The 21,237-nt window shown below is 38.1% G+C and overlaps 2 protein-coding genes across 6 annotated transcripts in view; one reads left to right on the forward strand and one right to left on the reverse strand.

Annotated features, from left to right (window-relative positions):
* The window catches only part of LOC104686088 (opsin-3-like), an 87,222-nt gene extending 67,286 nt beyond the window's left edge, over nucleotides 1-19,936 (forward strand). Inside the window, exon 5 of one of the 2 annotated variants that reach the window (XM_019282912.3) lies at nucleotides 15,006-16,312. In XM_019282912.3, the coding sequence (XP_019138457.2) occupies nucleotides 15,006-15,044 (39 nt within the window). In that variant the 3' untranslated portion in view covers nucleotides 15,045-16,312. Of the gene's footprint in view, nucleotides 1-15,005 lie in introns of both variants that reach the window. The other variant, XM_010394281.4, reaches the window with a different exon arrangement.
* Nucleotides 12,777-21,237, reverse strand: part of ST6GAL2 (ST6 beta-galactoside alpha-2,6-sialyltransferase 2) — a 148,898-nt gene continuing 140,437 nt past the window's right edge. For all 4 annotated transcript variants that reach the window (XM_010394279.4, XM_039549295.1, XM_039549286.1 and 1 more), the window contains one exon: nucleotides 12,777-14,549. In XM_010394279.4, the coding sequence (XP_010392581.1) occupies nucleotides 14,281-14,549 (269 nt within the window). In that variant the 3' untranslated portion in view covers nucleotides 12,777-14,280. The remainder of the gene's footprint in view (nucleotides 14,550-21,237) is intronic.

Genomic DNA, 21,237 nt, shown 5'->3' on the forward strand with positions numbered 1-21,237 from the left:
TTCCAGTATTCACAGCTTACTGTAGAGCAAGAAATGTGGTATGTTCACAGCTAAAAAAAAGGTGTTAGGATTTTTGTAAGCAAGGTCCCTTGGTAGCCTGTTTGCTCTTTCAAGTAGACATCATGGGAAGCTCAACCAAAGTGGTGTTTCTTTGCTGGCTTCACAGGTACATCTGTCCTCAAGGGAGAGTCTGGATCATCAAGAGCTCAGCCAGTCCTAAGAGAAATACAGGGGGAACAAAGGAAGAAATGTTAGCAATTGTGCTGTTTCTCACTTTCCATTACTTCAGTGTGATCTAGAACTTGGGTAAAAGCACTCAGCAGTTTGTTTGCTTTTTTTTTTTTTTCTGAATGGATTTCCAAGTTTGGTGTGGACAGTTAAAGTCCTACAAAGGTATGGGTGATCCACAGGTAGTCTAAACTTGAGCTACTCTTCAAAATGGCATTGCCAAGCCACACTGAATGGATGTCACAGTATCTTCTGTTGCAATAGTCTCAGCTGCAATGGCTGGTCAGGGATCAGACTCAATTTCAGCCTATGCCTTGGTTTGGTTAAGGTCAAGCATTAATTTAGCCTCAGAATTCCCCATTTCAATTCTAATGTTTCTGTTTTTCTGTAATACGTCCAAGTTTTATAAGTAGGACTCCAGTTAAGTATTTGGTACAACTTACCATTTCAAAGCTGAATGCAAGCATAGGTCAGCTGAAGAAAACAGAATGAAACATTCTGTAATGCAATGCAATACAACATACTAGATAAACTAAGAATTTAGTTTCTTTATGAGGACAATCAAATTCAACAGATGAAAAAGAATTGAAAAAGCAAGTGTAACCCTGGCAGTGACAGAGCCTCTAATTTTCTTCTTCTGTTCAATAACTGAGTAATCTTTTGTCATGTGGCAGTGGCATAATACCAAAATTTTATTCAGAGCAGGACATTTTTCTCCATATTGTGTCACTTGAGATTTTTCTCAGTTTTACTGTGTGTACCAGGCATATCTTTGCAGTCATATATCTTAATACAAATTGAAGCAACAATCATTTCAGATTAGATGGATGGAAAAAAACCAAAATGAGTTTTCCTAGACAGAGAAAATTTTTCAGCATTTATGCAACCTCCACTAAATAAATATTTTTAATTGGGTTAATCCTTGGTATTCTTGTAAAGCATATGATTGTCATCATCCTAGTCTTACCACAGGAGAGATTTAAGGATTAATGGTTAGTGCTCAAACCCTCATGGACTTGCTTGAAAATTCTAATTCAAATCTGTAAAACTTTATTTTACGATTTTATCCTGATGTCCTTCTTCCTTCAGGGAAAAAAATCTGCTGTACTCAAATAAATAATCATTGCCATAGTATGGAAAATACAATATAAAACTGTACTGGGCCTGTAAAGACTAATCCCCTTTTCCTTTTAAACTGTATCATTTAATGCAATTCAGAAATCTGACTGTGTCCAAATGAAAATAAATTTGAGGTTCATTATCTTTTGAAGTAGAAGCTGTTACAGAGCTTTGTTCCTCTGATGTTTAGTATAATAACTGCTCTCAATTTATTTGTAGCCAGTTTATAAACCTTTATTCCTCAAAAAGCCCTTCTTCTTTGGTAGTTGTCTTTTCCTTATACTGGGGCACCCTAAGTAGATAACTTTCTATTCCCACATTGCTAGTGTGAACTAGTTTAATTCTTTTCATAATTTCATGTTCAAAACAATTATTCAAATTCTAATTTTGGTACTCATGCTTGGAACTGGGTATTTCATTTGGGAAACTTTTTAGGCATTCACTGGATGTTAGTAGGGAACCAACACCTCAGTGTAGTAGGAGTTATTTCTTATTTCTGTCTTGTTTGCAGTGTTTAACTCTTTATTATTATTATTTTCAGAATCTGAAATGAAAACAAGAACATCAGCTCTACAGTGACTCCTTAAATCCCTTTATCTAAATTAGAACCAGGTTTTCAGAAATGGGTGTATAGATATATGCAGGGGTCCACTACAATAGGTACAACTATTGTATACTGAGTACTTTATGGATGACCCTGCTTCAGATGTAATGTTCTAACCCTTTAGGGAAAATACTTGCCCAAGACCTTACAGCTCACCCAGGGCTTTACAGGACTTCTGTGTTTGCTGGCTTTAGGCCAATAGGAATATACTACAAGTAGGATGCAAAGGTTAACCAGACATTCATATCACTTTTCACCTTCACTACTCTTCGCTTCTCTCCCAGCGAGCACCAACTTCAAAAACCAAACACTTTTTTCACTTGTTAGTCAATTTCCCAGTAAAGACTTTTCTCAGTGTAGTATGTGGCTTCTTCAATATTAGAGAAGCTGTTAATATTGCCAATTTTAGTTTCAGCAGGGAAAATAAAAGGACATTTCAGCCCAGATCTCCTTGCTTAGGTTTCTACACCTTGGTTCCTGTTAAAAGTATCTTCAATGAAAAACACTGTCCTTCACCCAGCAGATCAGGCTCTCTTACCAGACTGCATCCCCCATGTGCAGGGACAGCAGTGGCTCAGCAAGGGGGAGGAAATGCAGTGAATCGTAGCCCAGCCCAGTGATCTAATTTATAGGGGAACAGTCAGAATGAAGCTTACAGGAGAAGTGTCTACGAAGGATGTCTGGACTTCAGGCGGCTCTCTTGAAAGCTGTTTATTGCACAGGCGAAGTTACAGCATTTCAGGGAATGGGTATCCAGAGCTGCCAGCTCCAGCTTGTAGGCATACCTGAAGCCACCTTCTGTTCAAGTTACAAAGCATTATATACTTTCTTTGCTGAGTATCTTAATACATAACAACCAATAAGCACCATACACAATACCTTTACATTTGCCTATAGCCTATCATAGCTACTACCATCACCATATTATAGTCATTATTATCCAATCACAAGAGTAAGTAAGTTATAATTTAAGCTTACAATGGAAAATTCTCAGACCTTTCTTCTACCTGCCACATCGATATGTCTTATTTGCCTGTGATATCTCTCTTTTTGGTAAAAACGTTTTCTATTTACTTATGCTCTTCTTGAGACTTATTTACTTGGGGAAAAACATGTCTTTGTTTGTAGTCACATACCTTTGTCCTAATCATAAAAATCTCCTTCCAACTCAACTCATCTCCCACCTTCGCCTTCTCAGTTATTCAGTGATCACTGGTTAAACAAAACATCTTTTATTCTATATCAAAACTTGCTTTCATTTCTATCTCATCCTCAGTTTCTACATTCAGAGATCTTTCTGCCAAGCCTACATATCTGTGAAACTTTCTTACCAAACTTTCATCCTCTCCAACAGAAACTGAACTATAATTCCATAAAGACATTTACCTGTAATTGGATATTTTGACAGTCTGGAGTTTTGTCTGGAATTTTTTGATAATTTCTTTTGGTTTTGTTCAATATAAGAAAGAAATTATAGAAGAATTAAAAATTCTGTCATAACAGAAATTCTGATTTCTCAACCCAATGGGTTCTGTTACTGCATTTCTTACGCATAAAACCAAATGATTGCTACTAAAACACAGTCACAAATCAAACCCCTCTTGGTAATTTCTAATTCTGCCTTGGGTAAAATCAATATCTAATTGCCTGCAAACCAAGATAAAAGTAAAACCCAGGCAAGATTTATTTCTTATCCTTTACACCCACCACTTACCACACTGCAGCTCTCATTCCTTGAAAAAGTGTGAGTTCTGTAACAAGTGCCCTCATCCAGCAGTAGAAATCTTCTCTGGCTTAAAAGGTTCTTCCAGCATTCCCATTTCAGAGAACTTCCTGTATCTCATTCATAGCAATTGATGGAAATATAATTTTGGACAACAGAAGCAACAGGGCAGGTGGTAAGGAAATCTGGGGGAGGAGGAGGCTTGTAAGAACCTATGTTTTAGCCAGAGGTGGAATTAATTAGTGCCAAGGAAGAATCAGTAGGTAAAAAGCCCAAGAGCTGCTGAAGTTCCTCTGTGTGTGTGTGTGTGTGTGTGTGTGTGTGTGTGTGTGTGTGAGACTGTTAGCAGAATGCAAGTGTGACCAACCCTCAAGCAAAAAGATCCTGAGAAATTCACTAGGGAAGATAGTTAGTGGTATTTTACTACAAAAATCACCTCATGGAAATAACACTTTGGATTTCCTTGTGCAGTGTTCTGGGTCTCAGCCTTAATGGAACTCTGTAAGGAACATCTGGAAGATCTCTTTTCCCTAAACACGTGTTACATACATAGCCAAATATAGGCAGTTCATAACCTACCACAAGAAAAAACCCAAACCAACGAACCAACCTCCCCCCCACACACACACAATAAGATCACATTTCTACAAATATTTAATAGTACTATATTCATAGCAAGATTGGGGCAGGAATATACCAGCATAAACCGATCACAGTCAGCTGGAGTCTTTATTTTAATCCATTTGGGCTGATCTAGACTCCATGGTGGAAGAACCAAAAATACAAGAAAAAACCGGGTCAGCAGAACAGCATATTGACTGCAACTAAATACATAAATTTTTCAAGTGTTAAAATACTTCTCATTGTTATGCTTTGAACTTCCAGCAAAACAGGAGTTATTTTAAAAAGATCTGGAATCACTCATCCCGTATTACTGTGGTAATAGACCCTTCATTTCTCCTCATGAAGTAGAATGTTACTGTAGGGACCAGTAAATTTGCTGCTGCCTCTGTTAGTCAGGGTCCATCAATCACACTGCAAAACCCTAAACAATTCTAACTTATGAAATAAGAATAAGAAACAGAAGCAGGATTCATTTTGTTGCTATTCACTGAAGTTCTTTGCCTGTTCTTATTCCAAATGTTGCTTTAGGAAACTCTTCTGAAGTTTCTGTTAGGTAGGAGGAATTAACTTCACATGCTACTCCTATTGTATACTGTATGTGGTTTATTAGCTCTGTGTAAGGCCAAGGAGGAGCATGTGTGAGATAAATATGACAACTGGTCTGTTTTTCCTGCAGTGATAAACCCATTGACAACAACCATGTGTAAACCAATGTGTACTGAAGACACAGTAGCATTGTTAATATCTGCTTTCCTGTGCATAATCAATCCCTTTGAAGTTCAAAAACCATACTGATTCCATTGAAGCATGGGCAAAGGAAAGTTCCTCCCCGTTTCCTCTGACAAAATAACTATCCCCACTATATGATCCCCTCAGCTTTGATTTCTCACTTTGTTAGCTTTGTGTGAGATCACACGATCCACAGGGACTTAATCTAAAAGGAGTATTTTAAAACAATTATCTGAATAGCATGCTGCAACCACGAATATAAGGCAATATTTCTCAGACATGGTATATGCTCTGTTGTTTCTGCTTTCCTTGCTTTTCTACCATGGAACAACTCTGTTAATATTATTTTGGTAACAGCTTACATGTTTTCTTCTCATCTCTACTTCTTGGGATGCTACAACTGCTCATTAAAAATGCCTAATGTCCTGACAGCTACATTCTGCCCTGTGCATTTGTGAAGTCTAAATTAGATCCATCAGATAGCTTATAATTTCATCTGTATAAATGAAAACAAGCACTGGAAACAACTGAAAAATAACCCAATACTTCCAAAGAGGAATATTGCTAAGGGAGAAAAGTAATGTTGCTTGGTCCAGTTGGAAGCATCAGCTAAGACTCCTATCCCCTTTACTGAAAAAGCAGTCTCAGAAACAGGTCCAGAACAGAACCTTCCCCACTTTTCCTTTCTGGTCATCCGTCTTCTCCATACTCAGGATACAGCATTTATCTAAACCTCCTGGCTCATGTGCCTCATGGGCAGTAGCGCTGGGCCTAGGGGCAGAGCTCTGGCACTTTAAGCTTGCCCAAGACATATATTGCATATTTCTTGCCTTAACTTGCCCAAAACTTTTCATGCTGTCCTTGTATTTGTCCAAAGTGTAGATACTTTGGATCAAGAATGCCGCCTAGTTTACAAAACAGCAGACAACTCCCAAGTCATGAACCCAAACTTCTTGAGGCACATTCATATGGTTTCCTAGAACTACTATCACTAAGTGATGTTTAAAAGATAACACAAAGCCTTCTAGATTTATACAAATCAAAACAATCCAGAATCACCCAAACCTCTTCCATTAGCAACACTCCCACCCCCCATCCCGAGGGCCTTACCTGCACAGGAGACATACCTGCTGCACATGGTAGCAGTAGTGCAGGATACAGCCAGTACAACATATCCACCAGTGCTCCAGGACTGGGGGTGGAAGAAACCTACCTTTTAGAAGGTGGAGCAGCAAAATATTTTAATCAGGCAGCTCAGTTGCAGTCAGACAACTGTCTGGGAGCAAGGTAATTAACAGCAGCTGACACAGCCTGGAGTCAGCACTGGCAGTAATTTTCCCCTCTGGCTGCTTCCATAAAATCAAAGCACCTGTGATGCCAATTGCCTGCCCTCTGTAACCCCTCAGGGTTTCTGGAATCTTCTCACAAGCATATAAGGAGTTGATGTTGCAGTAGTTATCCCCTACCTGTCAGCATCTTGGAATCAAGGCAGTATTTGATTTGTATTTGTCTATATGCAGAAACAGGTCACCAGAGAAAATTTGTTTTCCTATTTCAGTTATCATACAGATGACTATAAGCACATGGAGGAGGTTGTTTGGAGTGTAGCATTGTAACCCGGTCAGTCTTTTCTCAGTTAAATTTGTGGGATTCATTTGTTTGCAAAGAAGCTGAACTCCAGCAGAAGTCATTTTAAGATCACATCCCAGCACACTAAACCTGACAATAGCAGTATGAGCACCAACAGATGACTTGGGTTTCTCTCCAGATGTGCAGAAAAAAATGTAAGAAAAAATGCCAAACCCAAGGAAGTGAATATTAGGAAAAAGGAACAGTCCTGCTCATCTGTTACAGTACACCTAGCTGTTTCTTTCTATTTTCTTGGTGTTTTTCATAATTCCTTGTCTCTCCCCCTTTCTTCCACTTGATCTCATTCTTTACTTTTATAATTTTTAAGGATCCAGCAATCACACCAGCAATGATTTCCCCTGTGATTTGTCACAACCTACTTGTGCTGCGAGTTTTCTGGTGGCTATTCTGTCTCCAGTGTAAAAAACCCCCACTATATTACTGCATTAGAGTTACTTCCCAGTCAGTTTAATATAATCAGTTAATATTTTCATCAAACTAAATAAGCATTTACTTAGCTTATTTTTAGGAAAAAGAAATAACAGGGCACACAATTCTTACTTGCCTTGGTTATCAAGGCATGAAGTTCCACAGTCAGACTATACTTAACTTCCACAACAGTATTGCCATTTCTTTGAAGTGCATTCTCTGGAGTAACTTACTGGTGTAAAAAAGTAGAATCTAAAAAAACAAGGAAGGATATGTATATGGAGTAGACATTGGCAAGTTTTGGGGTGCAGCAGGTAAAACTATGCTGTTCTGATGAAGCAATCAAATTTGTCACACTGGTAAGAATAAGATACCAGGAAAGCTAGAACAGAAGTCCAAACAAACCACAAGTGTTAGTGCTCTGTTCACAGTAATTGATGCAGTCCCACAGTAAGATACTGTTTAATTGCTGCTGCCAGTGCAGTTACCTGCGGAAGGTGGTGGATGTGATTATAGTAAAAGGCTGGCTCTTCCCTTTCTTGTCTAGCTGTTCTTGTCATAGTATCACAGAATAGTTGGCTTGGAAGGTCACTTTTAAAGCTCATCTAGTCCTATCCTCCTGCAATGATCAGGACCTTCTTCAACTCGGCCAAATTGTTCAAGGTCCCATCCATCTGACCTTGAATATTTCCAGGGATGAGGCACCTACCACCTCTCTGGGCAACCTGTTCCAGTGTTCCACCATGCTCATCATAAAAAATTTATTCCTTATATCTAGTCAAAATGTACACTATTTTAGAATAAAACCATTACTCCTTGTCCTATTGCTACAGGCCCTACCAAAAAGCCTGTCCCATCTTTCCTGTAAGTCCACTTTAAATACTGAAAGGCCACAATAAGGTCTCCCCAGAGCCTTCTCTTCTCCAGGCTGAAGATTCTAACTCTCTCAGCCTTTCCTCATAGAAGAGTGCCCAAGCGCTCTGACCTCTTTGTGGGCCTCCTCTGGATTTGCTTCAACAGGTCCACATCCTTCTCATGCTGGAGGTCCCAGATCTGGATGCAGTACTCTAGGTGGGGTCTCACCAGAGTGGAGGAGAGGAGGAGAATTGCTTCAACAAGTTCATGCTGCAGTCAAGATAGCAAGTTGAATTAATCATCCTGAGATATGAGTCTTTCAGCCAGATCACAACAGGCAAGCTAATAATGCAGATAAACAGACCAAAATGCCTGTATGAAGTTTGACCTCTCAAGAGAATTATGCCCCTAAGAACTACTCAAGTGAAACACAGCTGGCTAAAAATGATAAAAGGTACCTCCAAAAAAGGCATGTTGTTGAAACAAAGGCAGTGCAATTTTGGGAATAAACCTGAAAATGAGTTGCCTCCAAGGCTCTCTGAGATACTATCAGAAAGGTAATGTCACACCTCCGATAGCTGTCCCTGCTGAAGAATAGTGTGTACAGCAAGATGTCCTCTGTGCCCCACACAATATAGTTCATGGATTTCCACCTCTTACTGAGGTACAGTTTGAATGCAGTGAGATAAGAACATCCTCTCTGATGTCACTGAGAGTGAAGCTGACTGGACATTTAATAGACACAATACAATTTTCTTGTTCGTTTTTTAAATAGAAAAAGCGAAGTTGCCCGATTTCGAACGTATCAATTAGTTGTTTAATTTGTAGATCCCAGCATTCAGTTTATCCTCTATTGTATCTCACTGATGTGAGTTTTCTGAGAGGTGTTACTTGTGTATCATGACAGTAACTAGCCCCTCAACACTGCCTGTTCAGGAGGTGGTGCAATACACAGGATAAGCTGCATGATTACTGCCAGGAGTGGACACAATGGCAATCCAACTTTTAATGGATGCAAGCAGGCTTGTAGTGATTGAGTTACACAGTACGTCATCACAGACTGAATGACAAGTTACATTTTCCCTTTGGTAAGTTGTTTTTCATTTTAATTAATAATTTATTAAAAAGTCTGTTCTTTTCCGTTAAACATGACACTGGATTCCTTAAAGGGGTGGCACAGCCATTTAGATGAAATCTACCAGGATTTAAAGTACACCACCAACTCATCAGAGCATGAACTCCATAGAGGGCTTGGCAATGACAAGAAATTTACTGCTCAGAAATTCACTGAGCAGTGTGGTGAATATATTCTCCCAGGGAATCCTAGCGCACCTGCTCGGGTACACATCTTCGCTTTAGAATAAAACTGGCATTATAATATTTGCCTCTTTTCTGTAGTTTACTGTGATACCTCCTTGTCAGATCAGCTGTCCATTTCCATTTGAGATTTCAATGAAATTGTGGGCAGAACTGACAGGCACCTTCCCCTCTTTTGTTCCCCCTGCAGCTCAGTGAGATTCATTTATGGCAATATGAAAAGACCAGCACTCCTAAACAAATGAAAACAAATGTTTTATTTACAGGAAAAAATCTGTACACTGTGTATACATAAAAATATACAAAATCATAATAGAAAATATAAAAAGTGTTAAAATGTATACAAACACTGCTTAAAAATGTGACTCCTGTAAAATCTTAAGCTTTGTTATTAGAGTACACATTCATTTAAAAAAATCATCATACAAAATAATTCTCAAAGCTATTAAAAAAGTACACAGTCTATATTTGAATTGTTCAATGACTACGTATTTTAAGAGTGATGAGATGATATGAAAAAAAGTAAGGCTTTTACACACAACTCTTATTTCAAGAACAAAATTTTGAATCTGATTGCTAAGCCAGAGAGAAGACATCTGCAGTGTCAAAATTCATTAAGTGGTTCAGGTATGCCCAGATATGGGATACTTTAAATTTCAAACAGTTAAATCAGGTATCCTCCTTGTGTGTGAGAGGATAGATGCTAGGAAAGATTCAAATCATTTTAACAGCAGGCTTCTGAATTACCAACTTCAAAGCAGAATTTCATTTAAATATGCATCAACTTGAGAAAGCGTGAAGGGAAAAAGAGTAACCATTTATTGTTGCAGTCAATGTATTTAATACTCCTTTCACGGTACATTTGTGTCACTGTCCAAATGGCATTTTCCATCCTTAAAAACTTCTGAAGAAAAAAGAAATTAAAAGCCCCACTATGTTTTGCTCCACATGTGTTTTGAACTCCTGTTTAATTCAATCAGTCTCTAAAATGACTGTGTTCAGTCTGTGCAACCAGTGAGTGTACACACTTGTCTTCATTAAAAAAAACCCAACAACTCTTTTGGTCTTCCTGATTTTGGCAAGAGATCTACAGCAACAAGTTCAGAATTTGAGTATCTTCACCAAAGAAAGTGTCTTGACCAAAGACAGGCAATGCTTACATTGAATTTGTACAGTGAGATTGCACGTTAGAGTGCTTATACCACCCCTCTCTCTCTCCAAAGGTACATCAAGGTAATTTCACTGAATTTACCAGAGTTTCTACAGCATAAAACTGCACAACAAAGTAAAAAAAGGTGTAGTAGTTTAATCCAAGGAAGGACTGAGCTAGGAGTTTATGCTGAGGTAACCTTTAGAACTATAGAGAATGGAACAAGTAATTATTATTTTTCTAGCAAAAAGATTTTGGCTCAAAATGAGGCAAAATATTTCTTGTTTTTTTCTTGATTAAACAAAAGAATACCTTGATTTAACCATCCAAAACTGAATGCATAAAATGATAGAGCACCACAAGTCAGAAAAGTTACAGAATTCACAGTGGGGAAAGAAGAGCATAATTGAATTCAGCATAAACTCAGCGCATTTCCTTAAGCTGCTGCTGTGTTTCTGGTTTGTTTCAGTTAACTTTAACTGTTGTCCACAGCACCAGGGCACAGAAATGAGGCTCGATAGTGTTTGAAGGCAACTTGTTCCTACTTGTCAGTAGAACTCCATAAATTTAAAGCCTGCAAGTGCGAAGGAGGCTCAGGGGCCCAATAGCTGAGCCAATTGCTTGGCTGATGATGCACCTCACAATGCACCAGGTTTATACAAACCTCTCTTCTCTAGGTGCTGTCCCACTCCGTGTGTGACAGCCACATGGGAGAGCTACGAAGCCATGCCTGTTTCTTTTCCCCAAAAAGCCCCATGATCTGGGTGAGAAAATGCACTTCCTTTCACATTGCTGTATTTAACAAACAGATCTAAAACCAGCACTCTCACCCATTATTTTTAGAAGATGCGTGGTTCAGTGTTATTACATATTGACTGTTTTAAATTTACTGAATATAGTTCTTTGCAAACATTTCTCTGCCCTCACAAGGCATGGGGAAATGCCCATTAATGTAAAAACACTTGAAGGGCTCTTATAAAAGCCAGCAATGCCAATGCCACAGAGAGTAAGAAGTGGTGAGAGGAACATCTCTGCAGGTCCTTTATGTTTCCCCTCTATTTCTGCCCCTTCCTCCCTTACAGCAAGTGGAGGGGAGCCCTCAACTAGCAAACACACTTGCGCCAAAAACTGAAGGAGGACAAGACAAGGTAGGAGAGAAAACGCTCTTTAAGCAACCACAAGGTGTTTGAACAGGCAAACCAGTAAGACATCACAGTGGAAACCAGTGTTAGAAAGCCGTGCCAGGCTCATTTTTTAAAGGTGGCATCACAGGTTGGTCTTCCTCGTCTGTGAGCAAGCATTTGCAGCACAGCTCTGCAGCATCTTCTGAGGTGATGGTGCTACAGCACCCACATTTGCACTTGTGGAAGGAGGACTGATTGCCATATAAGTAAGGATATGGCAAAGAAAAAATTTTGGCTGCAAGGGCTTGAATGTGCAGTCCAGTGAACGAAAACTATACAGTCCATTTTATAACATCTCGGACCTGGTTCTACATTGGTATATAAATGATGTACTAAGTAGGTATGCTTAGCACTTATTACATGAAACTTTATAATTTGCCTTGCTCTGTATAATCAATAGCTATGTTGATTATTCTGACAAATTATTGAGGGAATAAATAATACTACATAATCCTACTGTAGGTGGTTGAGCAATGCCGTTAGTATTCTTCTTCTGTGAAAATCAAAGTTAAAAGTTAGTGGTTGCAGGCCAGTCAAAGTGATTTTTTTCTTTTTCTTTTTGGAACTCTAGAATTTCCTGCTTATTGAAAAGTAGCATATTCACTAGTCTTAGAAAGCTAAACTCTCTTCCTTTATATTTATGTTGTAGCTAACCCAGGGTACAGCAGAGAGAGACATTTTGCACTGTTCAGACTGCTTATGTTTAGCAAACAGGGTACCAAGCATACGGAAAAATAGATTAGTTCTATGTAGGCTATCTATTCTCCATGCATTTAAATAACAATGTTATTAACTGCAAGAATAAAAGTTGCCACCAGACATAAAATTAAAAAGAAATTGGTATGGACTATATCCAGAGTCCAAGGATAGTATGAGGAAAACCTATTAATTTTGATATGTACCAAAATGCCTTATGGACATAACTATCCATACAACACAGAAGTACAGTTATTAGATCATCCACAAATAATTCCTGTCAACAAGAAGAATCTTAAGATCATCATAAAGCCCAAAAAGAAGGTTAAGTCCTATGTGAGACATGTATTCTTCATTTTGAGGAAGGAAAATAATCCTTCCAAAAGATCCTTCCAATAATGCTTCCCAAAGAGCTGAGTGAGAGAAAAAGGATTTTGTGACAATACTTACATTACAATTGAAGATGAAATAGTCATTACTATTGTTTGCTTTTTTTTTTTTTGCCTTTCTGGCAAAAGGCTTTTTCCTTAAGTCAAAACACAAAAAATACTTCCCACCACAACCAGTCAGCTATTCTTTTCAATCCCTCTTTGATCTGTCTGCTTTTTTACTGGATGGACATGAGTAGGATATAGCTGTGCTTTTGTGTACACATATTCCTGCTGAACTTAGTCTAAAAGAAAAGGCAGTCAGGTGGGAAAAAAACAAAACAAAACAAAACAAAACAAAAAACTGGAAAAACCCACTCCAAACCATTAACCTCCCACCACCTGGAAAATCTGAAGTCTTGGAAAATATGGAAAATAATGTTTTAAATATATTAGCAATTAGGTAGACTTTTACAAGTACCTTAAAGAATATTGCCCTTGTGTGTTATGAATGAAAATATCAAATTATCTCCAAATGCAATCCGTAGTCAGGTTTTTTGCAGGCATGACAGCTTTTCTGGGTTATAGTATTTCAAACATTAAGTAAAAAATGCTGATCTCATCTCCTGTTGTCAGAAAACTCCTCCTATCTGAACAGCAAGAACTTGTGAACAAGTGACTTTGATTCAGATACCAATGAAATACCTAACAAATAATGTCTGTGTTCCTGAATGCTATCTTTGTTGACAAGAAGTGAGTCCCCTCTATGCTTGCTTTCAGTGTGATGGGTGAATGCTCTACAGCCTCCCTTGGCCTTCTCTTGATCTTTTGTATCTGTGCAGACTGGGGGAAGGCAGCATTTCCATCTCACACCTTCCTGAGAGTCAGGGAAAGTTTTTCTTCCTAATCAGGTTACAAATGTATTCTTTTTTCTCTAAAGAAATGAGACATTTCTCTCTTCCCTCTTCAGTCAGTGTGAGAATGGGAGACTGGCATCAAAAATACATCCAAGTAGTTTAACTGGTTTAGCTGTGTACAGCCACCCCCCACCACATGTACTTCAGGGCCACCCTAAGCCCCCGTTCAGCTGGAGGCCTGGAACTGAGCCTGCCTAGGAACAGGTATTAAAGTTTACTCTAGTGAATGACTGCACAGCTTGGAGTAGCAATTACTTCATTCTGGGAGAGTGTGAAAATCCCATGAAGCCACAGGAAATGCTGCATTGTTCAACTGGTCGCTCTCTACATACATGAACAATAGAGGCTGTTTCACAATGCCAGGTTTGAAATTAAATAAATTCATTTTAAAAACTTACAGTCTAGCATATGTGGCATGAGACCACAGACAAATTCTGACAGTCACACCAACAACAATACATTATATTTCTGCCTAAGTACGTCCTTTGCACCTTCATGAGCTAAGCCTTTGCTTTTTTTTCTGTTAACTATTTGCAAAGCAATAATAAATACTCAGGCTCAGAAAAGAAGTATTTCTCATGCCTGCTACTTAATTACAATTTATAGACTCAAGACTAGATTGGTCTAAGATAGTTTTTCAAGTATTCTCTTCTTGTTTATAGTACGACAGTAGTACCTTATTGCACATTGTTCCTGAAAGACCTACTTCTACAAGTGTGGGAAATTATTTTGTTTGGGGCACTTGACAGCTTTGAAACCTGGCAAAATGACTTTCCCCTTGCGGTACAGATCATCCTGCAAACCTTTGTTCATCCTCTGCACCAGCAGCTTCTCATAGAGCAGTGGATGGTAGGCCCCTAAGGTACAAGCTGCATCGTAGTAGAGTTCATGGTAGTGACACAGGTCAGTCTGTCGCACTGAAGGGATGTATTCGTACACGTGCACTTCATTACACATGGACATCATGATGAGGATACCTGCAACAAGGAGTGAAACAAAAGTGAACCACTAGCTTTCACTTTTCTCGCAGAAATCTCCCTGCAATCATCCAACCTATTTTTTCTTTCCTGCTTTTCTTTGCTGTGCACACCTTAAGTATTCTGTAAAATCATTAAGTGAAGCAGTCGTTCCTTCTATTAGAGCAGCTTTCACTTGTCCCTGATACATAAAGATTGCGGTCTCTGTAGAGTCAACAGGGTAGGACAACAGTCATAAAGAAACAGTGACAAGCCTATAAAGGGCTTGCATATCACCATCAGCCTCCTGATTGAGAAGACTGCTCTTTCCCACCTCCCCCCACTTACTCTGTGGACTGTCCACAAAACAACCCCCACAGGAATCCTTGAAACATCTCCACCTTATTGCAGTGTTAGTCTTTCTTAGTCTGAAATTGAACCAATTCCACTTTTCCCATCCACTTGCTTCTCTCTAAGGAGGAAGACCTGGCCAAATACACGCAGAAGGGCACATAAAGAAACATCATCCATGTAGTGGTGGCACAGAAGCCCACAACTTCAGACAATTCTGTGAAGAGTCTCATGGAGAGATACCAAAGATGAACTCCTAGAGCAGTGTTGTCATAAGGAAAAGCCCCTGACCACCTCCTGCTCAGCAAGGAGTAATCTACAAAACGCCGACCCATTTTTTTCTGCCATGTGCCAATGGCACACTATCATCAGCACTGGCAATTGTGGTCTTTATAGCCTTGAAACAAGAGAAATATTGCTATTGCAGCTGCATACTTTCAGATGGACTAATACCAGATAATGATCAACAACATTGCCTTAACTACAATACTTTCACATCAATCACAGCTCCTGCAAGCCTTTTCTTCTTCACAAAGTCATGCAAAAGGAAAGTGACATGAAGGAAGTTTTCGACGCCATTTATTTTTTTAAAGATTTCACTTAAAAAATCAATTTGTGTAGAAAATGTATTGAGGCACTTGTAGCACTACTGGTATCCCTATCTGTTGAGTAGGACTGTCAGCTCTCAGAGGAGGTAGCTGAGTACCTCTGCTCACTTGGCACTTACAGATGAGAACTGATACAAGTGTTGCTTGGGGTTTTTTTCCTGCACAACAGCTTTGGCATCATCAAAGGTGTTTTGGGTAGATCTCAGAAGTGAAATGAATTAACATAAAAAATTATTTTGGTTTGTTAATTAAGCAAAGCCATTTTCTGAAGTTTAATTTACAGTTTGGGAATGCAAAGATTTCAATGGCTTGCAAATGAAAAGAACCCCATGTTCTCCCTGCTGTGTATCATTAGATTATCAAAATGACTTTTCCCTGCCTGATGTGTGAAGTAACTGAAAACCAATTACTTCTGTGATTAAATTTTCTTTTATCATAAATTAAAGGTTCTGAAAATATTTTATAATTGTTCTACAGCTTTACACTCTACAGAATCTATAGTCTTAGAAAAGCTAAGCATATCAATTCTGAAGTTCACAAATTTGAGTGAACTTTAGTCTTAAGCAGCCAGAAACACATATTCATGGTGAAAAAATATTTAATCCCTAATTGGACAAAAAGTACAAGCTTAATAAACCAAGTTTCCTTGCCTTGAAGATGTTATAGAGGTGCTCTGAATTGTAATCTGCCAAGCAGCTATGTCTAGAATTGTTTGGTTTTTTGTTGTTTTAGTTTTACAAATGCTTTCGTCAGCTTTTCCACTGCCAACCTCCTTCCTCCACTGATGGAGAGCCCACCTGCCATTCCAAGGTAACCGTTATCCAGCTGGATCAGAGAGCGGATGGTGGAAACCTGTGCAATAATGAACCACATCCAGAAACAGACAGTAAAATCACTTCTCTCCTGTGCTCAGAGCCAAGCCCGGAGCCAATTTCAAAAGCTATACCACCAACGTCTTAGGAAAACTGGCTCTGATGGAAAGTAGAAGCCTTAACCAAAGTGTGTTTTATTTCACTGCCACATTACCAAGACAACTATAAAAGTAATAAAGGAAGTTGCCATTTGTGGGATAGGAGAACTGTCCAGAACAAAAATTATGACCCTTAATATCAGAAAAATAGCCAATTAACGGCCAGGTATGGTTCAACCATGATAAAATTTTAAGCAGTATCATTGACTTCCCTGTAAATTAGTTAATGGAGGACTTAGAAGTGGTAAGTTTTAGTTTTTAGTTATCGGTGGTTCAATGTCCTCCAGAATCAATCTAAAAGGCACACTGGGCTATCTGGTTTAGTTCTTTACCTTTCCTGCCTGGTTCCATCCACACCACGTCTTGGCATTTCAGTCTAGATTGCTCACAAATAACCATACCTTCTATTCACATTTTTTTTCATGCTGGACAATGATGTTTGGCAGGAGGAAAGACAGTGACTTGGCAGACTATTTTTTGAGCAGTAACAGCTTATTTATAGCACATTCTTGTGTTGAAGTCTGAAAGATGAGCTACAACAACAAGCAGAGATTACCATGTACAGAACTCCCTGCACTAGAGGCTTATCTGTCCTGGTGGAATCAGGAGCACCCCTGATACTTCCAGACCTTGTGCATATGTCAAATAATTACTTAATGTGCCTCTGGTGCAATTACCCACACCTGAGATAGTTATCAGAGGCTCCTTTGCTGTCAGGAGAAGATGTGAGCACTTTTAGGAAGCAGTACATGTCTAATGGATCATACAAGCCATTTCCCAGAAGTTCCTGGTTTTTTTCTGTTGGCTGTAGGGGAAGTCTGAGTGACAGCATGGATAGTGTACTCCCGGTATGGGATAAAAATTTCACATGTTTAGGGCACTATGGGGCTCGCAGCAATATTTAAGAGGTACCTATTTTTTGCTCTAATAAGTCTGAGGGTGACTAACACAAATCCAGACCTGCACTGGAAACAGCTGAAGTTAGGACACACAAGTTCTGCTTTCTAACTGACCCAGACATGGACCATAAACATAGAGCAATTTTATGTGCAAGGATTAAGCTGAAGTGAGATGTTTTGGGTTTTTTTTTTCTCCAGAATTCATAATATTAAGGTACGGGAATGGGAGTAAAAGCAGAGAATTACAAAGTATTTAGGGAAGACCAGTAGACATGCACAATTTAAGAAAATGTAAAACCTGAAAGGGAAAGCCTATAGGCTGTGTATAGCATCTAAACATCAAAAAGCTTTTTAGATCTTAAATATCCAATCTGTATTTCACATTAAGGAAAAAGTCAGGGTATCCAGCCTGATTTTAGCTTTGACAAACATAACTGGTGCTACCATGCATTCCAAACCACAACCAAAGATAATTCTGCATAGGCCACTCTAATCTACTTCCAACACCCTTGCTGGATTTTCCAAAGTCCCGTTTGAATTACAACTGTAAAAATGGAAAAATGCAAAATAATTCTGCCTGTAGTATGGTAGAACATTCAAAGGTGTGCTTTGTGAATGTTTTATAGTTGAATGGCAATGTTCATGAACACCCAACTGGACACCAAAAAAAAAAGTTAAAAAAAGAATTGCAAGCATAGAATACTCTTTTAAAAATACTATAAAAGATATTATTCCAAAGAAATTATGTGGTTGTAAGAGAAACAGTCAAATGCAACTTTGTTATAACAGTACAATAGTAGATGCTAAAACAGTTAAAGTGTTTTGAAATATTATATATTAGTATTTCAAAATCCTTAGAAAAGTGTGTTATCTCTTCTTGGCTTTTTGGTTAAGATCAAGTGTAGTGTAGTACTTTTATTTTTTTCTATTTGGCAAATATCTATGGTGTTAGGAAGTGTTGGGTATAGTTAAAATCAGTCCAATTGGCACAAACAAACCTAGCTTTTACAATCTGCACTGAGAACATTAAAACCAGTTATATGAAGATTAAATTCCTTGCATGGATGGTTTTTACAAATGAACATGTACTATGGATTCTAATCAAAAAAATGTTTTTTCTATTTGTTCCTGGCAATTTGAGTAATTCCAAAGGTTTTAATTTTCCAACATGAATACTGCATGGTATGATTAAGCTTTGTGGTTAGCACTCTAATTTAAAAAAGAATGTTTTCTAGTTTACAAATAAATAAAATAGAGTTTAATATACCTGAATCAACAGATGCTGTACGAAAGCATCTAGAATTATAAGTGTAACTCAAACATTTATCAAGAACACAGAATCATTTTAACATAATGTAAAAGATGCTGCAAACATTTAAATAGACATAATCTGATTATTATACTCATAATGTCTCATTTCACACACATCGTAAATTCAGCTACAGAAAATAATTTAGCAAGATATACTAGTAAGTTCGTGTTTGATAATCTGTGTACTTAAAAGTATTACAAATAAGCATAAAGCATTTAGAATATATAGTTTTCTATATGATAGTCTGCTACTGTAGTCTCTCTTGATTGGATTACAGATACCACTGGAAGCTCCTTGAAACTGGGCAAAGTGTGCCTCAGTTAACCTTTGGAACATGCAGTAAAAGTAGTTCTGGCTTTTTAAAGCACTTTGTTTCTAAAAAGCCGTTCTTTTACCTCGTTTAGTTCATGAACTATGTGAGAAATACTAACCACAAGAAGACCAAATTATTTATCAAGGAATTGTCACCAAATGGCCCTGTGCCTAAGCTTAATAATTTGTGCAATACTTGTCATCTTTGATGTATAGATACTAGCATTATATAGTAGACCTAGAAAATGACATATTTATAACTTGGTGAATGCAAAAAGCTCTACATTAATCACAGTAATATATTCTGTAATATGAGCATGGACTGGAAAATACTGACCAGAAATATAATGTAATTCTAAATGTATTATTTAATTTTGGGTGATACACTAGAATAATAAAGATTTTTTTGATGTGATTTAAGGGGAAAGTTTGCTCTTTTATGTCTGCGTATTGGGAAGTGGGAGATACTAAAATTTCAGTGTGCTTTTTATTAGAGTAAGAATAATTTGAAGCTTCTGTATTGGAGGTATTATTTATTTGTGTGCTAATAATTGAACAACACTGAGCTGGAAAGAGCGCGCATTATTCTGTTCCTGTACCAACTGCTGGCAGAACAGCTGAAAAACAGCAATAAAGGCAACTCTTGAAATGTCTAATTGTTTCTTTCAGTTCATGAAAGCGCATTTTTTTCTAAGAGCTGGAGATCAGCTGCATACTTCTATGCAACATGCTCTCCGAAGCCATTTTAAATTTGAGCTCTTTGTCGTATAACGACCTGCTAATGTTGCAGTATAATGATAGCCTTGCTTGTACTATTGTCTTGATGCATGCAAATGAAGATAAAAATAATGTTACTAACTATTAATGATGCATAACTGTTAAAACTGTAATGTCAACTGTAAAGCCTCAAACAGCATTTCCCTTCTCCCAGTAATAAAGTACTCTGGGCTTAGTTATTTTGTGTTCACTGGATTGTATGTTATGCTAAAATTTCCAGCACATAGCAAAACTACCACCTACACAGACAACCTAAAATGTAAGAATCTACACAGTTCATGTTTTGATTTGAGAGTAAAAAAAACCCAAAACAACCCAAAGTACTGGAGTCACAGCTTTCAGATAGCTTTTAAAAGATAGAAGTCACTGCTCTATAAGAGTATATAAATGTGAATTTCAATTAAAGTCACCTCTCAAGAGGTAAATTAGCAAAGCGTACTGATGGACTGTGGTAAGTAGGAATTTATAGAAAATCCACTAAGTAAACAGTGAACAGGAGAAAACTCTCCACAGAAAAGCCTTTATATAATCTTGACATTATTAAAAAGCCCCCAAACTTCCGAATGCTAATGTACCATCCCATCCAGTGAACACAGAATGCTGTTCTTGAGATACTCAGCAGTTTTACTCTTGGTCTTCAGATGACAAAAATTTAAGGTCAGAATAGGCTGTTCACATTGGCTACCAAAGATGGTACAGGAACAGTCTTTTCTTACAGCAGAATGGTAACAAGCAGAGACTGACACTTTATATACTATCAGATTCAATAAAAACCTGAAATTTGTTACGTACAGAAAGAGGGGAGGAAGACTGAGTTAATATTTTACAGTGAAAGACTTATTAACAGGTGACTTACTTCTGTTGCCAAAGGGTAGGACAAATCTTTCCCTAGGAACAGTGCTAATTTAGGATTTGCCCGTGGAATCCAAATCTGAGGTTTGGTGGTTGGATGCTTATATGTCTTCTGAGAAAAATGGCATAGATCCAAGTCCAAGATGAGATGTAAACATATCAATACTCATTTAGCAAACTTATATTTCAGCCAAATGTGAACCAACAACTTTAACTGTGAAAAGCCACCATGGCAATTGCCTAATGCTAATGCAAGATGATGAGAATACTGTGCAGATTTGTTTAGAAGCATGAAGGCAGCAGCTGCAAAAATGATGCAAAAATATGAAGGAATGGCTTCTCAAAGCTCTTATAAGGATTAAAATAGGAATATAAAGAGTAAGTGATTTATAATGAGGAGGGACATTAGCTAGGCTATGACATGCCACATAAGGCAAAGTTACAAGCCAGGGAAAGTCCATGGTGGTGTCTCTGGAAACAAACCAAAAACGACCCCCAGATTAAAATCAAAAGGTTGGTTTACCCTGTTGGACCTTTACCCACGAACTATCCCCCCCTCAACCAATCCTGCTCTCCCCATCCTCTCTTCTCCCCTCTACAGCTGGGACATGCACTGTGCTTCCCTCAC

This window comes from Corvus cornix, chromosome 1, assembly GCF_000738735.6.
Source record: "Corvus cornix cornix isolate S_Up_H32 chromosome 1, ASM73873v5, whole genome shotgun sequence".
In the NCBI taxonomy this organism is placed as follows: Eukaryota; Metazoa; Chordata; class Aves; order Passeriformes; family Corvidae; genus Corvus; species Corvus cornix.